Raw genomic sequence first — 22,005 nt, 5'->3', positions numbered from 1 at the left:
TCTGTCATTTGGGATTGTGCCGCTGAGGGAGATAGTGGGACTCTGGTTCTCCCTCATGTCTCTTTTAGGCTTCTCAACTACCTCAAGGTTAGCGACGGCCACCCTATGATAGTTCAATACCGTAGGCTCAAAGCCACTGGCCAAAGCAACGGGGGAAACCCCTGAGCCAAAAGAAACCCTTCTTCTTTCCAATCTAGTTTTCTCGGGGATTTTGTCACAGCAGCAGGCTTTAGCAAAGGCTGACGTACTTTCCTCGGAATGCCAGCTGCTTGGGAGCAGAGGCGAAGCTCTCTCCAGTGCCCTCAGCCTGGGAAGGTACGCAGCACATGTTAGGCACTCAATCTTTTTTTTTTTTTTTAAAAAAAAAAAAAAACTAAGCGAAGAGCTCACTTAATGAACTGTATTTAATGGGAGCAGAAGCCGAAGCTGGCACAGATGAGAAGAATGAATCTCCTTGCCCAGGACACCACTAGAGCGTCCTTCCCAAGGAAGGATGGCTATCCCAGACACGAGGCACACTCAGTGCATGAGCTACCCCAAATGGTCTCAGTGTGGCACAAATGTGTCAGAGGAGAGCACCGAGCCTCTTCCTCTGTGTGCTTTAGAGTCGCCCACAGAAATCACTCATCACTACTAAATACTGATAGCAGCTCCAAGAGGGGAGCAGGGGCTCAGCTGGATTAGCTTAAAGACGTTTAATGCAATCTCTTTTATCTCATTGAAAGGAGCTCTTCGGTGGCCAGCGCAACAGCTTCCAGATAGAGTGCTCAGGTCTGCCACAAGGCCCCTCCTCAGAGATGGATGTATCTGTGACAGAGGATACTCAGCTCCCCGGGAAGACACCATGCTGGGCTTCTGTGGAGAAAGCGATGGTGCCCTATCCTCATCTGCAAGGATACCTGGTCTAGGTGGCTTCTTGGCTCAGAGCTCATTCTGGTTCAGAGCCGTGTTCACTAGGTTGGTGGGAACACAGCTAGAACCAGGGAGGCTGAGGGTGTGGCGGGAAGTCACCCATTCACTGTGGTGGTGGGGTACGGTAGTATCGCAGTGGGGCAGGACCACCATTCACTTTAGGTTGTGTTAAATACAGATATGCATGAAATAAACACTGTGGGTACTTACTGAGTTTTTAATGAGGCATGGGGTAACCCCTGGGAGACATAGTGCAGGGTCTATGTCGTGGCCATGCCAGCACTACTAAGAAATGTTTCCTTCAGTCCCCACGGTGTGTCTGAAATAGCTCCTAAAAAGTTACCTGGATTTACCAACGTCTAGAGGGGTTGCATTCAGCTCACTGGCCATGCATTAGGGATCCTGCACACGCCTTAAGAGAATTGGGTAAGACAGTTTAGAATCGCATTCACTACCAGATTAAAAACCCTCCAGGGAGTCGCAGTGCTCTGGGAATGAGGCCCTGCCTGGCCCTGACGAAGTGTGCCACGCTGTCAGAGCCTTCTCAGTTCCTTCAGTATCTCATGCACTTTCTGTTCCCTTTGGGTTGCTCACTCAGCTCTTGTGACATTCGTCATTGCTCTCTTATTTTGCAGGAGCCTTTTCAGGCTGCCTCTGAGCTCACCCCTCCCTTCTTAGAGTACTTCTCAGACTGTTCTCCTAACTCTGACTGAGCTGTCAACGGGGACAGCAGGGGGCTACTCTGTGCTCTGTGCTCCCTGCTGGGGGCAGGCACTCATTCCTCCCGTCCACCGTCCACCGATTTGACTCCTGCCAGCTCCTCAGCAGCTCAACCTAACCCGTGTGGAGCCAAGGGCAGGATGGGTGGGGCAGGCTGAGGGTAGGGAAGCAAGAGGTGAGCAGGCTCTGAAAAGACTGTTGGTAGAGTTTGGACCTAGGCTGGGTCCCTCGAGAAGGGAAGCTTGGAGGGATGATAACCTCTCAGTCAGAGAAACCATTTAAACACAAGTGGGGAGACAGCGTCTGTGCGACTGAGGGAATCCATTTTTTACCTCTGGACCTTACTCTCCCTTCTGTAAAATGAGAGGCTGGAAGATAAAGAATTGCAAATAATATATAGGTGATGACACCGTCTGCTCTCCTGTTTGAGATCATGGCAGGCATCTCTTGAGCATCGCGTCAGCTCAGTTCTAGCAGAGACGGTGACTAAGAGGAGCCTGGGTGTAAGGCTTGGCTTAGCTGATGACGAGGGCAGGCCCTAACCCCGATTCAGTGAGCATGTAACAAGAGGAGGGCTAAGTAAGATGTGTGGCCACTGTGGCCAGGCGTGACAACCCAGCAAGGAGCACAAGGGAGAGAAGATCTGAGGAGAGAAAACAATGGGGGAGGAATTTGGCAAGATGGAGAAACTAAGAGTGCTTGCCTCATTAAAAGATTCCCCAAGTTCACTTCCTTGACTCCTTTCTCTTCCTTGTTGGTTGGAGGGAAGCAAAACCAGTTTCCAGGCTGAAATGTTCTCCCACACAGCCAGATTGGATCTCCGGGTCCCGCCGGTGTCATGGGAGAATCAGATCTCTCAGGGATAGTGTTGCGTAAGGCCACTCACTGCACGTCACTGTCACTGTTGATCCCTATCATGTTGTTTCTTGCTAGAGCTCAGGAAGGTGGGAACAGGATGTATGTGTACCAGTGATTGAGGCTTAGGTTTACAAGTGATGTTAGTTTCACCGTGGGTGATTTCGGCAGAGAGAGATGGGGTGAGTTTATACTGTTGGTAATCACCCATGTGTCTGCCCGCTTTTAACTTCTCATTGGTTTCAGAAACATGCCACTTTCCACTGGGGGAATTTGTGTCACGATTAATAATCACACACACACACACACACACACACACACACACACACACCTCCTTCTTTCTCAGTATTAATCACCTTCTCCCATAATTAGTAGTTAAAATGTCAAAGGAGAAGGAATTAATTAAGAGGACTATCCAGCGAAGCAAGGCATGTACTGCCAGACTCTGGGACTGAATATAAAAAGAGTTTCCTTAAATATTGTGAGCACTTTTGGGAGTCAGAAGCCTCTCTTCTAATCGAAAGATCCTTAACTCTACCCCAAATCTGGCCGGTGGCCAGGGGTGCCGGCCTGGGTAAGGTGGAGGGTGGAAATCCCTTCTCTATCCTTAGGAGATTCTCTCCAACCTGGGACAGGTGCCCCCAGTGGTTCAGAAATAGCAGGCGTTCCGGACCCCATCCGAGGGCAGGAAGCGCCTCAACTTTTCCCGAGCGCCTACTGTTAGGGGATGCGGCGTGGCATTTTACAAGAATTTGGTAAGAGAGGTGGTACTAACACCTTCGTTCTACAGATGAGGAAATAGAGGCTCAGCATAGTCGGGAGTTCCCCATGTCACACGGCGAATAACTGAGAAAGAAAACATTGACTCTTAGGTGCGATTCTAAGCATCGATCTTTCATGGAATTCTGAAAAACTATTCTCAGCTCTCCGCTTCCCACCCGAGTTTTGACAGCTAGAGCAAGAACCCAGACTCGCGCAAGGGAGGTGGAGCTGGGAGCCCAGCGCCCCGCCCAGGTCTGGTTTCAGCCAATGGTGACGCGGCACCCATAGCCTTTGGTCCAATCAGCCTTCACTCTTCGCCCCCATCCTTTTCTTCTGTCCCTTCTGCCCCGCCCCTTCGCTTTCCCTTTGGCTCCACCGAGCTTGACAGAGCGGAAAGTCCCTTCGGCCGGCGCCGCGCCGGCTGCCATTGGACGAAGATCTACAGGAAGACCCAATCAGAGCGCGCGCAGACACGAATCTCTGGATGCGATTGGCTGGCGCGGCGTCTGCCCTTCCGCCCCCTTTCCTCCCTCCCCGCGGGCGGTTCGGAGGCGGGGCAGGTGGGGGCGGGCCCAGGTAGCAGGTTCGGCTGCGCGGGGGCCCGCGAGCCTGAGGTAAATACTGGGGTGGTGGGTGTGGGGTTCCGGGCCAGCCCCGGACACGCCGGCTATGAAGCCGGGGCCGGGGCGTTGAGCGGCGGCCGAGAAGGGTGAGTGAGTGCGGCCGAGCGGCAAAGGCATGGTCTTCGGCTTTGCTTCTGTGCCTCGGGGCTCCCTGAGCGGCAGAGGCGACCGTCGGGCCTCAGCGCCGGCCCGTTAGCTGCCCCGGGCTGCCCACCTCCAGCCTCCAGGGGGACTTCGAGTCGCGGGACTCCGGGACCAGAGGGCTTGGGGAGGAGCAGCGCAGCACTCAGTCTTCCTCTTTGGCTCGCCGTCGTTGACAGATGGGGAAACTGAGGCCAGGACCTGGCTGGTCCCCCAGCGGGTTGCAAGAGGCACGGAGAGCCCCGGGTTGTGGTACTTCATGCTTGTGCCGTTTTGGGGGCTCTTGGAGACTCCTCTCCCGGAAGAGCAGTCCGGCCTCGCTAATGGCGTGTTCTGCTTTTTTTTCTTTCAGTTTCCCTGGTCTGGGGTGGCGTGAGAAAGGGGAGGGAGGAGAATGGTTTTGCACAGTTGTGTAGTTGGAAGGTGTGCCCTGTTGAGACGGGTACTTCTCTTTCCTTTTATTGCCCATGGTCAGCTTTGGAGAATCGCGAAGTCGTGAATGAAGATCACGGTCTTGAGCTGCGTTCAGCTGGGTCAGCTGCCGGGTTGTTCATGTCCTTGGCATCTTTTTCTGTTCCACCCCTTGGCGTTAGCATGTTTTAAGGGTTTGTCATCTAGCCATCAAGCCTTGCAATCTCCCAACCCCCCTATTCTCGCCACCATCCTCTCTCTTCTTTTTCTTGGAAGTTGTCTCCTTAGAGGAGCATTCATTCATACCTTGTTTTTGTTTTTATTTTAGTTGGGGCTAATTAGGGAATCTTAATAAGATTGTTCGTTTTTGTAATCATTGGCTCCAGAGAGAATGCAGGCCTCAAGGGGGCGTGCATTCAGGCGTCAGTCTCCTGCACACCCCCTCACACCTCAAGTAGGTTGAGTGGCCCCAAGAATTTAGCCTGCTGCTCCCCACTGGGTAGTGGGTGGATTTGCACTAGAACAGTATTAAGAGAAAATGACTTGCTGGAAATTCTTAGTGAGGTTCCTGTAATTTGAATGTTGACAGTACCCGAACATTCTCTAATGTTCTGCTGCAAAATCCTAAGGTATTCTTTCAAAGAAATCCTTGTTTGGAGTGGTTAACTTTTGAGATGAGCCAATAAGGCCAGGAACTTGTTATATAAAATACCATCGAACAGCAGATAGCTCAACTGTGGTTAAGTGATTTAAGGAAATCTTCAATACACGAGGAGCAAGGACAGTAGTTTATCCTGCTCCTCTAACTATACCAGTATCATGTTCCTGGCTTGTATACTATCATCTTAAATTTCTTTCTTTTTTTTTTAAGTATGTTATACGTGGCGTGAGGCTAGGAAGCCAGTGTCAAATGAAGCTCAGAACAGCTTGGTTTTTTTTTTTCTTTCTTTCTTTCTTTCTTTTTTTTTTTTTTTTTTGCCTAGAAAATACTAATGGATTTTATTTAACGTTTGAGATGCTGATGAGTCTGTAAGTCTTAGCAAAGGCAATTAACAGACTTCTCATAAAAACCTTTTGCAACCATTTGAAGTAAGAGCAACACAATTAAATTTGAGTGTAAATTGTACAAACACTTTTACGATATGAGGTAAAAGGTTCATTTCCTTAAGTAAAAAGATTTTTTTACAAGCTTGTAGTAAAACAAGATTTTACCCACTACCCAAAATGGCTGATGCCTCTTATCAAGCAATATACAGAGAACAGAAAAGAAATTTAATAAGCATATGGAAATTTGAGCCATCTCATTGGTAATCACAGTGCTCAAAGCACCAAAACGAAGATGCTGTGTGTAGGATGTATCACCAAATATCAAGGACTTATGTTTACTGTCTAGGAATCTTTTGACTTAGAATGTAGAGTGTTGAACCCTGCTAACGATCTCCCCCTCCTCTCCTCTCCTCCCTCCCCTATTTCTTCTTTTTTTTTTCTCTCCCTTCTCTCTGTTGAAGATGACCCCAGCCATGGAGCCGCAGGAGATAGATGCTGGGAACTTTACCCAGTAAGCCACAGCCACGTGGTGATATACAGATTAATAGAAATGGGTTAAATTAATATAAGAGTTAATTAATAAAAAGCTAGAGCTAATGGGCCAAGCAGTGATTTAATTAATAGAGTTTCTGTGTGATTATTTAGGGTCTAAACAGCTTGATTTCTTAAGTGTAACATTTCTCCTTTTTTTATACTTATATGTGTAGCAGCATAGTCTAAAACTGATTGTGATTTCTTTTATCCAAAGAGTCAATGGTATTTTAGGCAAAAGTCATTTTCCTTTTTCTTGATTTTATATTTTAACGTAGTAGAAACTTGAGTCACTTAAAAGGACAAAGAAATAGTGTTTTGACTTTCACTGTTACCTCCTAAGCTAATGAAGTTTCCCAGCCTAGGCCCTGGGAAGACAAGGAGTGGGGCGGTCATCCTCCTGATATGACTGTGTGTAGGAATCAGACTTGGTCTTTTTTTAAACCTTGTAAGACCCACTTGTTTTAGGGACTGTATCCTTGTGTTGTAAGTTATCCTGGTCTTGAAATCTCTGTATTTCTGTGTACTGTTTAGGCATATAACAACTTGTTCTTTTAGCGAGGGTTTTTTCTTAAACCGATAGTCATCCTAGCTGTCTTGAAGCATTTGGGAAAAGATGTGTTTCTTTTCTTGAGGATCCATGCCAGCCTGCTTACCTCTTTACCATTTATGGTTTGGGCAGTATTTAGTATTTCAATTTCTATGCTGATTTAGAAAACTTCCTGTGGTGTTTGAGAATAGGGAGGCTGCCTCAGAAGATGTCGGAAGTTCCTGATTGACACCTGTTTTTGTGAGCCTCTTAGATGGTGCAACCTGATCTCTTGAACTGATATCAAGATATCTAATAGTCTAGAAAAGTTAGCAGTCACCATTTCTGTGTAACTGATGGCCATTTGTACTGTGTGTTTTAGAAGTCTGATTTGTGCTAGGACTTATATCTTGATCATCTTTTCATTTCATTCATTGGAAATTGATCAACATTTCTATTTTCAACTCTCATTTAGTTTAATGGTTATTGTAATATAATGAAACCCTCCTTTACTCAACATTCAGGCCATCACCAAGCTCATATAAACAGATATGATTTCAAATCCCTGTGATTCTTTACTGTTCCCTTGTCTCCAGTGTCCTCAAAAATAGAAAAGAAGAAGCCTGTTCATCCTTGTTTCAGGCTGAACAGTTTGAGGCTACACTGCTGTGTTCCAGCTCTTTGATACACTTCTTTGAATACTTCATTAATTTTCAAAATATACAAGATCACTGTTACCCAGTCTAACCTGAGATAGCGTTTAGATGAATTGTTCGTGAGATATACTCACTTTCACAGTGATTCCATTTGCCAAGTAACAAGAGAGTACAATTGAAAATTTCTCCCTTCATCTAACCCCATCCTCTTGACCATGGCCTTTGTGAGACCTATCTTCCTTCTATTACAGAAGTCATGACCTTTATTTAAAGCAGCAACTGAGTAGGTGGAAAGCAGGCGTCATACTTAAAGTTGTGGATTTCAGTGTCTAACCCTGACTGTATCTGAATACTCCCCCTGACCTGGAAAGAACTCACAATGTGATTTTGATGTTTCTCTTTCTACAAAGAGAGAAGTCTTGAGGCTGTTCTTATTGCTTGGGGTTATAAGGCTTTATTTAACTACTATGAAGATCCCAGTGGAATGAGAATGTTAACATTACATTTATTACTATAGTGGGAAGAAAGATGTTAGCGCATTTCTTTTGTAATGCTGATATCTTGAGACGATAAGTGATCATTTTGGTTTATCACCAAGTGTATATAGAAAGAACCATAAAGTTCTTCATCCAACTTTATTATTTGTAATAAAGGAAATTAGCTGTAATGTGTTTCAAACCTATTCTTAATATGTTTCATGTAAAGAGGGAAGGTCACACGTGTTTCTTATATTTGGATAATACCTTGAAAAGTATTTTGTAATGTTTGCTTCGACTATTCTAGTTGTGACCTACCCCATTACTGAGGATAAACTCAGGTTCACTTGTGCAACAAGTTGGCTGACTTCATCACTCTCTGCTAGTTCACTTTAAAAATGGTGTTTTAAAACTTCTGTTTCCAGGAACCTTTTACTAACCAAGAAGCTATCTTTTTCCTTCTTTTTTAAACTGTGGACTACCTCCATTAATGAGTTGCAAAAGGCAATTTTGTAATCAAATTCATTTAAAATATAATATCGTAAAACAAATAAAATGATTTGTTTTGATTTGATAATGCTTCATTAACACTTATATTTTTTATTTCAAGTTGCAGCATTAGTTGTTAAGTTAGAGAATCAATAGAATATGCAGTTTCCAGCTTACTCTTTAAAGATACCTGGTTTTAGAAAAAATTACTTTAAAAATAAAATAGCTGTGAAATGGTTTTGGCCAAAAATTTTGCATTTTAAAGAGATCCTCAAACAATAAGTCACTGCTTTTTGACTGCCTCAACCTCTGGGAACAGTCTCAAGAATATCTTTGTAATAAGGCTTTATGCCCCTTATTTTTCAAGACCCTTCTAGAATTTGTCTGTTCCTTTTGTTTTTGTTGCTTTGCTTTTTCAGACACAGAAACATACCTCATCACCTCACTTCTTAGAACTGATTAGAAATAGTAAATTGGAAAGCAAGGAGGCCACAAAAAGAGTCAAAGACAGACTGCAGGAAACCACAGAAAATGGCTGATTGCAAGAGGGACAGTATAGTATAGAGTATGATTTGTAGAACACAGGAAAGGGAGTCAGAGGACAGGATGGAAAGCTTTTCAATGAAATAATAAACAGACATATATTTTGAGGCTCACTAATAATAATTTATATTCCTAATGATTCTTAGCGATAGAGAAAAAAGTAATTTCCTTTCTTGAAAAATGCTGACATATTAATAGCATTTTAGTAAAACAAAACAAAACAACAACAAAAGACCAAACACTTTATCTTGGTGCCTCAGAGGCACAGAGCCACATTAAAGGGTTGTGTAGCTTCTTTGGTGCTTTTTTTGAGGGATTTTGTTTATGTGGGGCTAAGATTGAGGTGTCCACAGGTGTGTTGTGTAAGTGGCAGCTATAGATTGATTCCATTTCTGTTGAAGTAGACAGTGCCCTCAAGTGGAGTTAAAGATACATTACAAAAGGAAGCAGAAAGAGGAGCCGCTCAAGCTGCCATGGCCTTCATCCATCTTCACCAAATATCGCACAGATGCTTTAAGTGATGGTGGATTGGAGGAGTGCTGACTTTAGCCTGTCTCGGGTGATTTGTGTCTCTCATTTGGGCTTACAGAGGGACAGACTTGTGAAAATGTTACCGTGATGGGACACTTCATCACCTAAAAGTGTTTTCTAAGGGAACTGTTACTGTGTGTTGAATTGCCAGGTTGCTTAATCATTGAGTCAAATAATACAGTTTGATGCTTTAGTTTTAAGTTTATTTGATTTGAAAATCAAGGATAAAATGCTTACATAGTATAATGTTATTAATTTCTGCCTATAAGCACAGGGCTGGAGAAGGATATCTCTGTCTCAAAGAAGGATGAAACAAACATGAACTGTATTTGTGAATCAAGTAGCTATATTCTTATGGCAGAGATACATGGAAACCATTCTTTCATGGAGATAATTAAATAAGTCCTTAATTTTAAGGAATGAAATTGAGTTTTTAAAATTTTTCTTTGGCAGTTAGCCTCTATGCCATGGGTTTCTAAACTGGTTTATAATACCTGGCATGGATTCCCTCTACCAGAGCAGGCCTCACATTCAATAGAGCATGGTTGACTGAGTCCATCACAGTCTTGCCTGCTTGGTTAGTATTGTAGTCCATAGGATTCCCAGCTGGCCAAGACCACTGACGTCCCATTCTGCCAACCCAGCCTGCATAGCACCTTTCAGCACTGTGAAAGCTAGCCAGAGGAGGACGTGTCCATCCCAGCTCTAGCTTCATTTCTTGGTTTCTCTGTATCTTACAGCTAAGGAATGTGGTGTCATTAGTAATAGAATCTCGTTATCTAGTTGTGGTTGGCAACCAAGAGGACTGGCAAGAGTCTGGACTGTCTTGGGGGCATTTGGAAGCTCCCTGCCTAACAATTCTTAAGGAGGTATTTCTACATCTGGCACTGGGATTTTTGTTTAATAGCCATGACTTCCAGGGGTAGCATTATTTAGTCAAGCAGGATATCTCCCTTATGAAGCTAATTTTCTTTTAACTTATATTTCTAAATTGCCTTATGAAATAGTATATATTTGGCTGGAAAAATGGCTTAGCCGGTAAAGGTGCTTGCTGCCAAGCCTAATGACCTGAATTCGATTCCTGGAGCTTACACGGTGGACAGAGAGAACCAATTCCTGTGTTGTCCTTGTACCTTTACATGTGAACTGTGGTATTTGTGTGTAACAAGAGTGGACAACTTTGCCTTGCTCCTGATTTAGTGGGATAGCTTCAAACTTTTCTCCATTTAGCCTGGTGTTGACAATGGGCATGTCATTTACAGCACTTGAAGTTATGTTGTTTTAAGTCATTAGTTAAAGTTGTCTTTAAGAATGAGGCTACAAATTGTAAAATTATTTTTCTAACAGTTTTAAATGCAAGTTAGAGCTGGAAAATAATCACTTGTATGTTCTTCCCTTTATACATATTTAAAACTGTGGTATAAAGCCCACAATTTATATATATAAGCATCTATAATTCAGTATAATTTATAGACATAAACATCAAAATCAGATTGGACTAAAAATCTTAGAGCAATGTAATATAGTCATATGTCATCATTCCATTGTCCAACTTTTGATCTACAAATCATTTCCTAACATATATATGTGTACATATACTCAAGATTATATTTAATGCTTGTGATTGTAAGAAATTAAATAGTAGTTATATCTAGTATAGTTAATATCTCTTTGTCTAAGCACAAAAGGTATGTGAAAATGAAATTGAGTGGGTAAAGGGATTGGTCAGCACTTAAAAGTGTGTACTGCTCTTCCAGAGGACCTGAATTCAGTTCTCTTCACCCATGGTGGGTGGCTCACAACTGCCTATAACTCCAGATGCAGAGGATCTAACCGCCCCCTTTTGGCCTCTGGGAGTACACACATGTGCCATACAGTCAACAGAGATACAACATATATATGTAAATAAAAATAAAATGTATAAAAAATAAAATTGAGGAGATAATGTTCCATTACCAGAATGAAGCATATAGATAAATGAATTGTGGATAAAGTTTCAGAATGTAATATTGTCATATTTTTAATTGATAAAAGATGTTCGATACTGTAATGTGTTACTTTCTAAGTTACATGTTTAGAAATAGCCTTTTTAATTTATAAGATTATGTGTATTTTCTCAAATATTGTATCTTATTCATTCATGTTAGACAGAAATGCTACTTTGTAAAGTTTAAAAAAGTCTCAGAGTCTGTATATTAGGGTAATCTTAAAGTTTTTGTTAGATTCTATCTAATTTTATAATTTTGGAAAAGTTGTTATTGTTTCTATGGATGCTTTGTAGCTGGAGTTCTTTAAAAAAATGCAGTTACGGTGGACACAAGTCATATGAGTCGTTTAGCTCATTGAGATATTTATATAGTCAAATGAGATTTTAAAACATCTTTAGTTTGATTTTAAGATTGTATTGAATAGAGTCTAAAGTTTGTTTTGCTTGTTTGCCAGGCACTTTGAATTGCTGTCTTTTTACAGCATGGACACCAGGTTGTTAACAACTTGCTTTGGGACTTCCAGTAACTTCATTTTTGGGGATTTTATGACAGATTTGCTAGTGGCTCATTTTTGTGAGTTGATGTTCTGAAGTTACTGTCACAATGAGTTCAGGCCTATGGAGCCAAGAGAAAGTTACTTCACCTTACTGGGAAGAACGGATTTTTTATCTGCTTCTTCAAGAATGCAGTGTAACAGACAAACAGACACAGAAACTCCTAAAAGTACCCAAAGGAAGTATAGGACAGTACATCCAAGACCGTTCTGTGGGTCATTCAAGAGTTCCTTCTGCAAAAGGCAAGAAAAATCAGATTGGATTAAAAATCTTAGAGCAACCACACGCAGTTCTATTTGTTGATGAAAAGGATGTTGTAGAAATCACTGAGAAATTTACAGAGTTACTGTTGGCAATTACCAACTGTGAGGAGAGGCTCAGCCTATTTAGAAACAGAATTCGACTAACTAAAGGCCTCCAGGTAGATGTGGGCAGCCCTGTGAAAGTACAGCTGCGATCTGGGGAAGAGAAATTTCCAGGAGTTGTGCGCTTCAGAGGACCGTTATTAGCGGACAGGACAGTGTCGGGGATTTTCTTTGGAGTAGAATTGCTGGTAAGTTTGCTAGGACATTTGAGAGAGAGAAGGAGAGAGAGAGAGCGTATGAGAAAGCGAGTGTGCGCGTGAGCGAGAGACCACGAGCACATATTTTCCCCTTTATAAGATTTGTGTTTTATGTTTGTTTGTTTTTAGTACAGTTCTCAGGATGGACCTCAGGACCCTCTGCCTCTGAGCTATAGTCCAGCCCCCAAATTTATTTAATGATAAATTGAGAGGATATAAAGACAATTCTTGAAAACTTTAAAAAATTATCTCTTACGGTAGAAACTTACAAGTCATTATTCTGGACTTCATATCTAAGAAGATTTTAAGTTTCCTATATTAAAAGTTAACACTTCCAATTGTAATTATATACACTTAAAAAATTGTGAACTATCTTGTGATAGTACCCACAAGATTCCCAGTTCTTAGTGTATGCTACTAAGTATAACAGTTTAGAGGTAAAATTTTTGAAGTGTGTTGCAGCAATTTCAGTTTGCTCATGCTTATCCCCAGAATGTATAAACTGCCTTGGAACTTATGTGCTTTGGCAATATATCTAAGAATTCTATAATTCAAACTGACTATTGGTTCACATTTGGACACTCTCATGAGTAGAGAGAGGTCGTGCTTTACTTGCTTCTTGATTTGGCTTTTCGAGCAGTGAAATAATTAGGCCGTGACTGCCAGCTATGGTATGTACTAGCAGGGTTGCCAGCTACTTAACCTACATCAAGTTCTCCTAACCTGTTCCTCATCTGTGAAGTGCTTAGAGCACACATGACTTATAGTAGTTGTACGGTGGATGGCTGTAGATGGTTACAGTTTGTTCTCAGTAAATGGAGCTGATGCTGCTGTTTGGTTAAAGTTGAATGCCTGTTCATGACAAAAGTCGTGGTAGAACTATGTTGTAAATTTAATCCTCACTCTTTCTCAAAAGAATTATGATCTGAAATTATGAGTTAGTTTCATCATCAGATACAGCTTCTTTATTCTTTAAACACCCTAAACCCAACAGCAGCTGCTAGTCATATTTCATATTATGGATATAATTTAGAGTTTTTCCAAAGTAATTTCCTGAAATCCCTTTAATGGATAATTTTTTTATATCTCTTTTTTAAAAAAAACTTTGAAAACTAGGAAGAAGGTCGTGGCCAAGGTTTCACTGATGGGGTATATCAAGGGAAACAGCTTTTTCAGTGTGATGAAGACTGTGGCGTGTTTGTGGCATTGGACAAGCTGGAGCCCATAGACGACGATGACAATGGATTGGAAAGTGATTTTGCAGCCCCGGTGGATACAATGCAGGCTGAACCTCCCCCTTTGGAAATAAACTCCAGAGTATCTCTGAAGGTCGGAGAAAGTGTAGAATCTGGAACAGTAATATTCTGTGATGTTTTGCCAGGAAAAGAGAGTCTAGGATATTTTGTTGGTGTGGACATGGTAAGGATTTTTTGAGTTTTATTATTGTGAATATATATATTAATTTTATTATTAATTTAGGAATAAAGTGAACACTTTGTATTCTTAAAATGGACTAATTTACAGTATTTTAAAGAACATTTTCCAGTTTGTCTTTGGTACAGGATCATTACAGTAGGAATGTGAGCAGAAACAGTACGTTTTCCACATTTTTTCGTGTTTTAATAAACTGGGATAATACTCTCAGTTTTTAAATTCTCCTTACTTTAACTGACCATTAGACAAAAACAAAAACCAAACTAAAACAATAAAACAAACTGACATTTCTCTGACTAAGTCCAAATATATTGTATTATACTGTGTTTTCCTTTAATTTAAAAATACTTTTGATACTTTTTTGTATATTTGCTAAAGTTTAATTAATTTTCTCATAATAATGAATATAGAAAGTTATTAATAGAAAATACTCAGGAAAAGAACCATACTGCTTTTTGAGTTGACAGAGTATTCCCACAGGATTTTCACTGTCTAAAAACTGTTTTCTTATTGCGGCAAACTGTGTAGAAGAAAGGCTCCAGTGTAAACATGGTTACACTAACAGTTCAAATCATTTGGCATATTCTCATCATGGCCTCTCCACTGTCTGTCTACAGAACTTTTTCATCATCCTGTGCTGTGCTCTGTTTCTATTAAATAAATTCTGCCCAGTTTGCCCATGCGTGGTAACTACAGACTGGGTGTTTGCCTGCTGTAGGTACCTCAGAAGTGAGGTCATATGGTATAATATGACTCCTTTTGTTTGTGTCACTCATTTTTACTGAATAACCATACTCGCTGACAATGGATGCATTCCAGTGCACATAGTGAATTAACGTGGCCCTAAGAGAATGAGGAGAAAGAAGTTGAGAACATTTTTATCTTAGACTGAAAGTATAGGCAAAAGTTCATTATGGATAAAGGAGATTCCTTCATAATTGTTCTTACCAGGGTGTGTTGGGAGAGGATTATGAGCAGCAGACTCACACAGTGAATATTTTTAATAATCATTTTTATTTATTCATAAATGCTCTACAGAGATGGTTGGGTATGAATGTTCCAGTGTGTTTCTGTTGCCTTGTACTTAGAAATTGTGTAAGATGGCTCATTAGTTAGGTACAAAATAAGAATTTGCCAGACTCTCGCTATGTGAAATTAGAGCCAGAGTAAGACCCGTGGGTCTCTCAGAATCGTTAATAATTAAGAACAAGAATTCTCTAAATGAGAGTTTAGTGTTTCAGAGGAGTTGTAGACTGGGTAGAGAGAATGTTGGAGAAAGAAGGCCATTAGTTTTTGGACTTAGTCTCCCCTTGCTATATAGGTTTCTTGGGCCAGGCTTTAGATGTTACAGGAACTGTTTGGGTCCTCTCCCTTCTTAATGGTGACCTAGGAGGTCATCTTATTTAGCCCAGGCAGGCTGTCTTGAGACTTGCCTGCCAGCTCCACACAAGTTCTGTCCATTGTTTGATTTATGCGAGCATCAGCTCCAAACAGTCCCGTTAGACTTCTTGATAAGAAAGTTCGTCGATCCTAACTTTACTCATGGCTGTCTGTTTCCAGGGACACGCTAACATTCCTCACTGGTTCTCAGGGCAGTTGTTTCATGGCCATCTGCTTGTGCCTCACGAATAACTCCTGTGCTGGTGACACAGTAGAGAATAACTTAGAAAATCAAGACTTTCCCCATTTTTTGAGGAAAGTCTTGTATACCCACAGATAACAAGAAAATTCTGAAGTAACTGCTCTTCTGTTTATAAAAAGACACACAGTAATACAGTGAGCAAAGTGCCCAGGGGATGCAGATGTGTGATTAACTTTAAGGGTAGGTTTCTGGGTAAAATAATGCAATCCTAGTAAGTTTTCTTTTGCAGACAATGTCTCTTTAAACCTCAGCTGGTGCTATTACTGCAGACTAAAGTATGAAAAACGCTTTTGATTCATTATTTTGTGTGTTTGCTGTAAGTTGATTGTTATTATTTTTATTGTAAAACGTTGTTACTTTAGCAGATATTTCTAATACAGCCTTTCTTTTGGGCAAAATAGTTAACATTTTTCTATGAAAGATATCTTAGGTAATACTTTGGAAAGAAATGTTGGCATTCACATTTATATTTATTGACAAAGGTATATAAAGGTTTACTTTTTTGGCATTTCAAGGATAACCCTATTGGCAACTGGGATGGAAGATTTGATGGAGTACAACTTTGTAGCTTTGCAAGTGTTGAAAGTACAATTCTTCTGCACATCAATGATATCATTCCAGGTATGTCTCCTTTATGTATTCAGAAGATAGTTTCTAACATGTATTTTGTTATGAGAATGCAAATATATACTAAAGATGGATCTTTTGAAGTTGGCTTTATATTGTAGAATTGTCATTATATAGACTAACCTTTCTTTTCTCCCGAACCAAGGCAATAAAGGTTATTTCTAAAAGTATGTAAGTATAGTGAAGTTTATACATTATCTCTTTCAGTGTCTTCTCCTAGACATTCTAATAGAGAAAGAAATCCTGTCTTGTAATTGGAAGGTTCAAAAATACAAAAAATGCTGTCTCTTAGAGTAAGAGATGAAGCTAGAAGCTTTTAAAAAAATTGTTTATCTCATCTAAACTCCACAGAGGATTCAGGATTCTTATTAAATGATGGCTGAAGTTCCTTTTTTGTTGTTTTTAATTATTTTTTCATTTATTTTACATGGTGATCTCAGTTTCCCCTCCCTCCTCTCCTCTTGTCCCCCCCCCCGCCCCTGGCCCTGGTTGCCTCCCCTTTGTTTCTGTTCATAGAAGGGCAGGCCTCCCGTGGGTGTTAAAGTATGGCATATCAAGTTGAGGTAGGACTAAGCTGCTCCCTTTCTATTAAGACTGGGCAAGGCAACCCAATATGATGAATAGGTTCCCAAAACTTAGCTTAAGAGTTAACAATCCCAGTGTTAGAAGTCCCACAAGTAGATCAAGCTACACAACTGTCACACATATGAAGAGGGTTTAGGTCAGTCCATGCAGGATCCTTCACTATAGGTCCAGAGTATATAAGCTCCTAAGATCCCAAACTCATAATTTCTTTTTGTATCCTTCCCGATCAGTTTTTTGTCTTTGTGTTGCATGTCTTTATAGTTTATAACCTTTTAAAAAGGTAACAGTTTTGTAGCAGTATAATTGATAAAATTGATAATATAGCCATAGACCAGTACATCTCAACCTTAAGAAAAGCTTCTTCCTGCAGAAGATGTCAACACAGAGACCTTCAACTGGTTCACGTGCAAGAATAAGAGACTGTGGAGTCTGCAGCCTTAAGTGGGCACGTACATTTGCACTCCTCCCACCAAGGCTCATGGACTTTGCAGAAGAGAGGGCAGAAAGTTCTTAAAAGCCAGAGGTAGAGGTCAACTTCACGAAAACAGAATTTTCTGGGTGCAGCAGGGCAGTTGTATATATAATCTTACAGGAATTGTGATGATGTGTTCACGACCTGTGCAGCTTCAGTCCAGACAAAATCCCAGCCTGTAGGGAGTGGGGAGTAGGTATGAAACCCCACCACCAGCTGAGACTGTGGCTTCTGAAAGGAACTTGATCTACCCACACAGGGTACCACTATTTACAGTAATATTTTAGAGAAACAGCTACACTGTTTTACAGCATGATTGTATGGTGTCACATGACCACTGGAAATATATGAATGACCCAGTTTTCCACATCCTCAGCAGCATATTCTCAGATCTGTAAAGGCACCTGAGGATCAGGGTACCTTTAGCTGTCAGGGATATCTAAATTAGACATATATAAGTTAAATTTGGACATATAGTTTACCCAAACAGTTACAGCTTACCAATGTTACTAGAGGCAAGAAGATTAGAAGGAATATGTAGTTTTTTAGCTGTGGTTCTAAGACAGAGAGTATAATCCTAATCTGTAGAAGGCAGAACCAAGTTTTAACATTGTAAACAATTTAGTGTTTTAAATCAATATCAAGGGGTTTACTCTTAAGTTAAAAAATCTGACTGCTGGGGGCTGGAGAGATGGCTCAGAGGTTAAGAGCACTGACTGCTTTTCCAGAGGTCTTGAGTTCAATTCCCAGCAACCACATAGTGGCTCACAACCATCTGTAATATCTGGTGCCCTCTTCTGGCCAGCAAACATACAGAAAGATAGAGCACTATACATAATAAATAATTAAATCTTTTAAAAAAATAAAAATAAAAATAAAAAATCTGACTGCTAGCAACATGTGTTCTTGTACATGAATGTAGAGGTGAAGCCTTAATATCTCAGTAAATTTGCATAGTTATAAACCTTGTTTTTTATGAACAGGACAGGAATTATACAGAAATACATTGTAAGTCAAAGCATATGGGAGAGGAATATTTCCTTGGTGGGACCAGCGCATGTGGGTACCCTTAATAAGGATGGGACTGAGGTTTTGAACTTAACCAAAATGGTGGTTATCTATGCGTTTGTACTTTTTCAGAGCAGTTGTAATCTGGAGTTACAAGTTTTACAGATTTTAAACATGCGCACAAACACACACAGGCACAAAGCAAGCATACTGTGACCACATTATTTACATGTATTTATTAAGAGATGAACAAAATTTTTCCAGGAAACTGTGTCAGCTGACCAACTTTAAAATCCTGGAGTAGGCTGCAGGAGCCAGGCAAGCACACAGGTGGTCCCGTTGAGGGCTAGATCAGCAGATGCTATAAGGGAGAACAGAAACCCAACATAGGACAGAACACCTATGCAAGTCAGAGTAGTAGGGTAGGGGGAACAGATCCGTGGCAGGGAGAATCCCAGCATGACCAGATCACATGCCAGGAATGAGAGACAGGAGTGCGGAGATGCAGACAAACAGCAAGAGAAGTGTGTGTGTGTGTGTGTGTGTGTGTGTGCGCGTGCGTGCGTGCGTGCGTGCATATGCAGTGGCCAGTGTCTCCAGCAGCATGGTCAGGGCAGAACTTTCAGGATTCCGATTCCCAGATAGGCGGGAATCTGCAGGTGCCATGCCCCTGGTAACTAAGACAGGTGCCGTGAGACACTGATAACTGAGGGAAGGAAGGGTGGGATTGCAGTAACCAGAAACCATGGGCATATGGGAGTCCTGTCCACTGGTCCTCATGCCGGCAAAAATTTTAAGGCATTTAGGACATTGGTGTCAGCCATCCCCAATTTAAAAAGATTTGTAAAAGGCAGTCCAATGGTGTTTGGGGATCAGGCTTTGAATTGCAGGTGCCCATTTCGCAAGTCTATGCCGGACCCAAAGCCGAGTGCACTGCATCCACTCTGGTAAGCGTTGGATCAAAAATAGGGGGTGTGGGAAATTCCCTTGAACAGAACATCTTCTGAAAAAGGGGTCCCACAGGACAAAGCAGGTTCTTGTCCCGGTAACAGGTTGGGAGCCTGGCACGGCCATGCCTTCGGCAGGATACCCTGAGAATCGCAAGAGGCCCTGGGCCTCTAAGGTAGTGACTTGGAAACGACAGCTTACCCAGTTGAAAGCTGATCTTAGCTGGCTGAGAGCAGGATCAGGGGAGAAGGGTGTTTCCCACCATGAGGCCCCGGGCAGTGAGAAAAACAGCCCTTTGGTGGAACCTCCAGATGCAAAGTTTCTGCACCCCATAACCCTTTCCACTGACACAATAATCCAAATCAGACCAAATCAAAACGAATTAGAAAAAGCCCATGTTTAATAGATAGCATGCTCCCGGATGGCTTTCTAGTCCTCCAGAGAGGAGAAGGGAAAGAAAGACTAGAAAACCACATGTTTGTTCTGTGGGGAGCAGTTTAAAAACCCTGTGAGAATGGTCTTGAGCATCTTTGGGGAGGGGTCATCATTTGATGGGCTTTCTTGGGTGGAGCCTGGTCTGAGGCAATTGGAGGGGGTGGCTTGGGGTAGAGCTTCCATCAGAACATTCCAGACTCTTTGGATATATGGATGCTAGGGGCTGGGATGAAGCTTCCATCCAAACAGACCCTATGCCTAAAGGCTTTGGTGGAGGGTAATTACAGTTTTCACACTCCTAGAACTTGGAGCATCACCTCCAGCATCACTAGCAGAGCTGGCATCATGCCTCATCCTTTTGGGGATAATTTGCTTGGCCATCTTGACAGAGTACAAAGGGAGGACCCCTGGCTGCATTTGTTATAAGACCCAACCTGTGTAATATACATATATTGTGGTAATGGAGTTACAAACTCTCAGTTACAATTGACAGTGGGCATTAGTAATCTTTAGTCAGCTTATATGCTCTAATTAGGAACCTTCCTCCAGTGATGGTTATTTTTCTACAAAAACTGTCATAGATAACATTTGTGAATATCTGAATGGTAATGTCATAAAACATTTATACTTTTTTCTTTCATTGTATAATTTTTGAAATTATGGTTAGTCAGTATTTTTTTAATTGAAATGATATCTCAGTATTCTATTTGATCATATTTTGAAGTGTTTAAGATATATAGTTTAATATATATTTTCCTCCTATTCCAGTCATGATAAAAAGATATCAAGCATTATTTACATACAGTTAATTCAGTATGACTTTTATTTTGTTACCTTTTATATTTAACACATAAAAATTTTCTTATTTTTTCTTTTTGTCCTCAAAATTCCACTGTGTGTGATACTGTTTTGGCTGATAACAGCTTTATCAGGTATGGGCTCAGCAATTGTATTGCACTTCATGGATGTGCTGTTAAACTTCCAGAGGGGAAGCCTTTCATCTTGACTCCTCTGTTTTTATTAGATCAGTGTTATGAGTGTCGGATGAGTGTTACCAGGTTTTAATATTTAGGAAGATCTTTGAATTTAAAAGAAGTTTGCCAGAATTTTTTGTTACCTGTGCTTTGAAGTGAAACTTGGAATGCTTCCTTCAAAAAAATTTAGTTCTGTATCTCTGGCTATCTGTATTATTGATTTGTGTGTAATTCTCTGCTTTTCCTGTTTGCATTTGTTTGTATACATATCTGTTATTCTTAATGCATGTTATGTTTAAAGGTGGAAACATACTTAGTACTGAGTCCATTCCTAACTCTGATTTGTCTCCTACCCAGGTTTTTATCAAGCTGCGTTCTGTGAGATACACTGATCCAGCATACTTGGGTGGCTGAGAAAGTTTTATCAAGTCAGTTTAGTGCAGCACATTGGTTAGAGGTTATCCAGGCACGTGGGCATGTAAAGGCTCCGGTTTTTACAGTAAACAGATTGTCCATGTTTATCTTGGCACCCTCCATAAACGCTTGAGTGTAAAACGCTGTAATGTGTAGGGTTGTGCTGGGCATGCTGATCTGGAAAATGTAACGAAAATTATGAATAAGGTTTTCTCTAAAGCTTTTTAAAACTTCAAATAAAATTGACTGCATCTGACTAACTTTTCAAAAATTAAAGCCTTTTGATAACTGATGATTATATTTTCTTACAGAAATTATATTTTTAAGTACAGTGTTGATTTTTTTTTACCTGAGAAGTTACCTTTCAGTACTGTGGAGTCTTTAAAGAGAATCTGTAAGACTATAAAGATTGTGCTTTTTTTGTTGGAAAGGATTTCTTTGTTTTTTATGCTAAACTATGTTTCTTCCATATATACTTAAAAAGTATGTTTATTATTTCAGAGAGCATGACACCGGAAAGGAGGCCTCCCAAACTTGCCTTTATGTCAAGAGGTGTTGGTGACAAAGGTTCATCTAGTCATAATAAACCAAAGGTTACAGGTATGGAGTCCATTCTTGGTAGTTTACATGATAATATGATTCTCCAAGATGTTAAATAAGCTATATGTTATTGTGTGTGTGTGTGTGTGTGTGTGTGTGTGTGTGTGTATATATATATGTATACATAAAATTTGTTCCTACACTTTATGTCAACTAAAATTTTATGTACATGATTTTAAGTGAGGATGTAATAAAGAAACCACCGTAATGGCCAGCCTATGAGCTGTGGAGGGAGCTTTTTATTTTGATAAGAGAGAACAGCTGGCGGTGTTACACGCCTTCAATCCCAGCTCTCAGGAGGCAAAGGCAGGTGGATCTCTGTGTTTGAGGACAGCCTGGTTGACAGAGCAAGTTCCAGCGAAAAACACTAGAGGGGGAGAAAGGGAGGGAGGAAGGGAGCTTCTAATACACACCAGAGAAAGTTTCGACCTGTGTTCTGCTTGTTCTGCTGAGCTTTGTCTAAATGAACCTTTAGGAGCTGACTGCCATGCATTCACACGGAGTATCCACAGTTTCACTTGGGAAGAACAAGTCCC

General features: G+C 41.0%; 1 protein-coding gene across 1 annotated transcript in view; it reads left to right on the top strand.

Annotated features, from left to right (window-relative positions):
* The first annotated feature begins 3,825 nt into the window (after positions 1-3,825).
* LOC121447026 (ubiquitin carboxyl-terminal hydrolase CYLD-like) overlaps positions 3,826-22,005 on the top strand; it is a 37,927-nt gene continuing 19,747 nt past the window's right edge. Inside the window, exons 1-6 of the mRNA XM_041650007.1 lie at positions 3,826-3,958; positions 11,669-12,321; positions 13,447-13,749; positions 15,922-16,027; positions 20,405-20,413; positions 21,371-21,469. Of these exons, the coding sequence (XP_041505941.1) occupies positions 11,818-12,321; positions 13,447-13,749; positions 15,922-16,027; positions 20,405-20,413; positions 21,371-21,469 (1,021 nt within the window). The 5' untranslated portion in view covers positions 3,826-3,958; positions 11,669-11,817. The remainder of the gene's footprint in view (positions 3,959-11,668; positions 12,322-13,446; positions 13,750-15,921; positions 16,028-20,404; positions 20,414-21,370; positions 21,470-22,005) is intronic.

Source organism: Microtus oregoni, unplaced genomic scaffold (assembly GCF_018167655.1).
Source record: "Microtus oregoni isolate MIOR12 unplaced genomic scaffold, Mior012 000004F_ref0000308, whole genome shotgun sequence".
NCBI lineage: Eukaryota > Metazoa > Chordata > Mammalia > Rodentia > Cricetidae > Microtus > Microtus oregoni.
The sequence above is the reverse complement of the archived record's forward strand: the minus strand, read 5'-3'. Positions and strand labels throughout refer to the sequence as shown.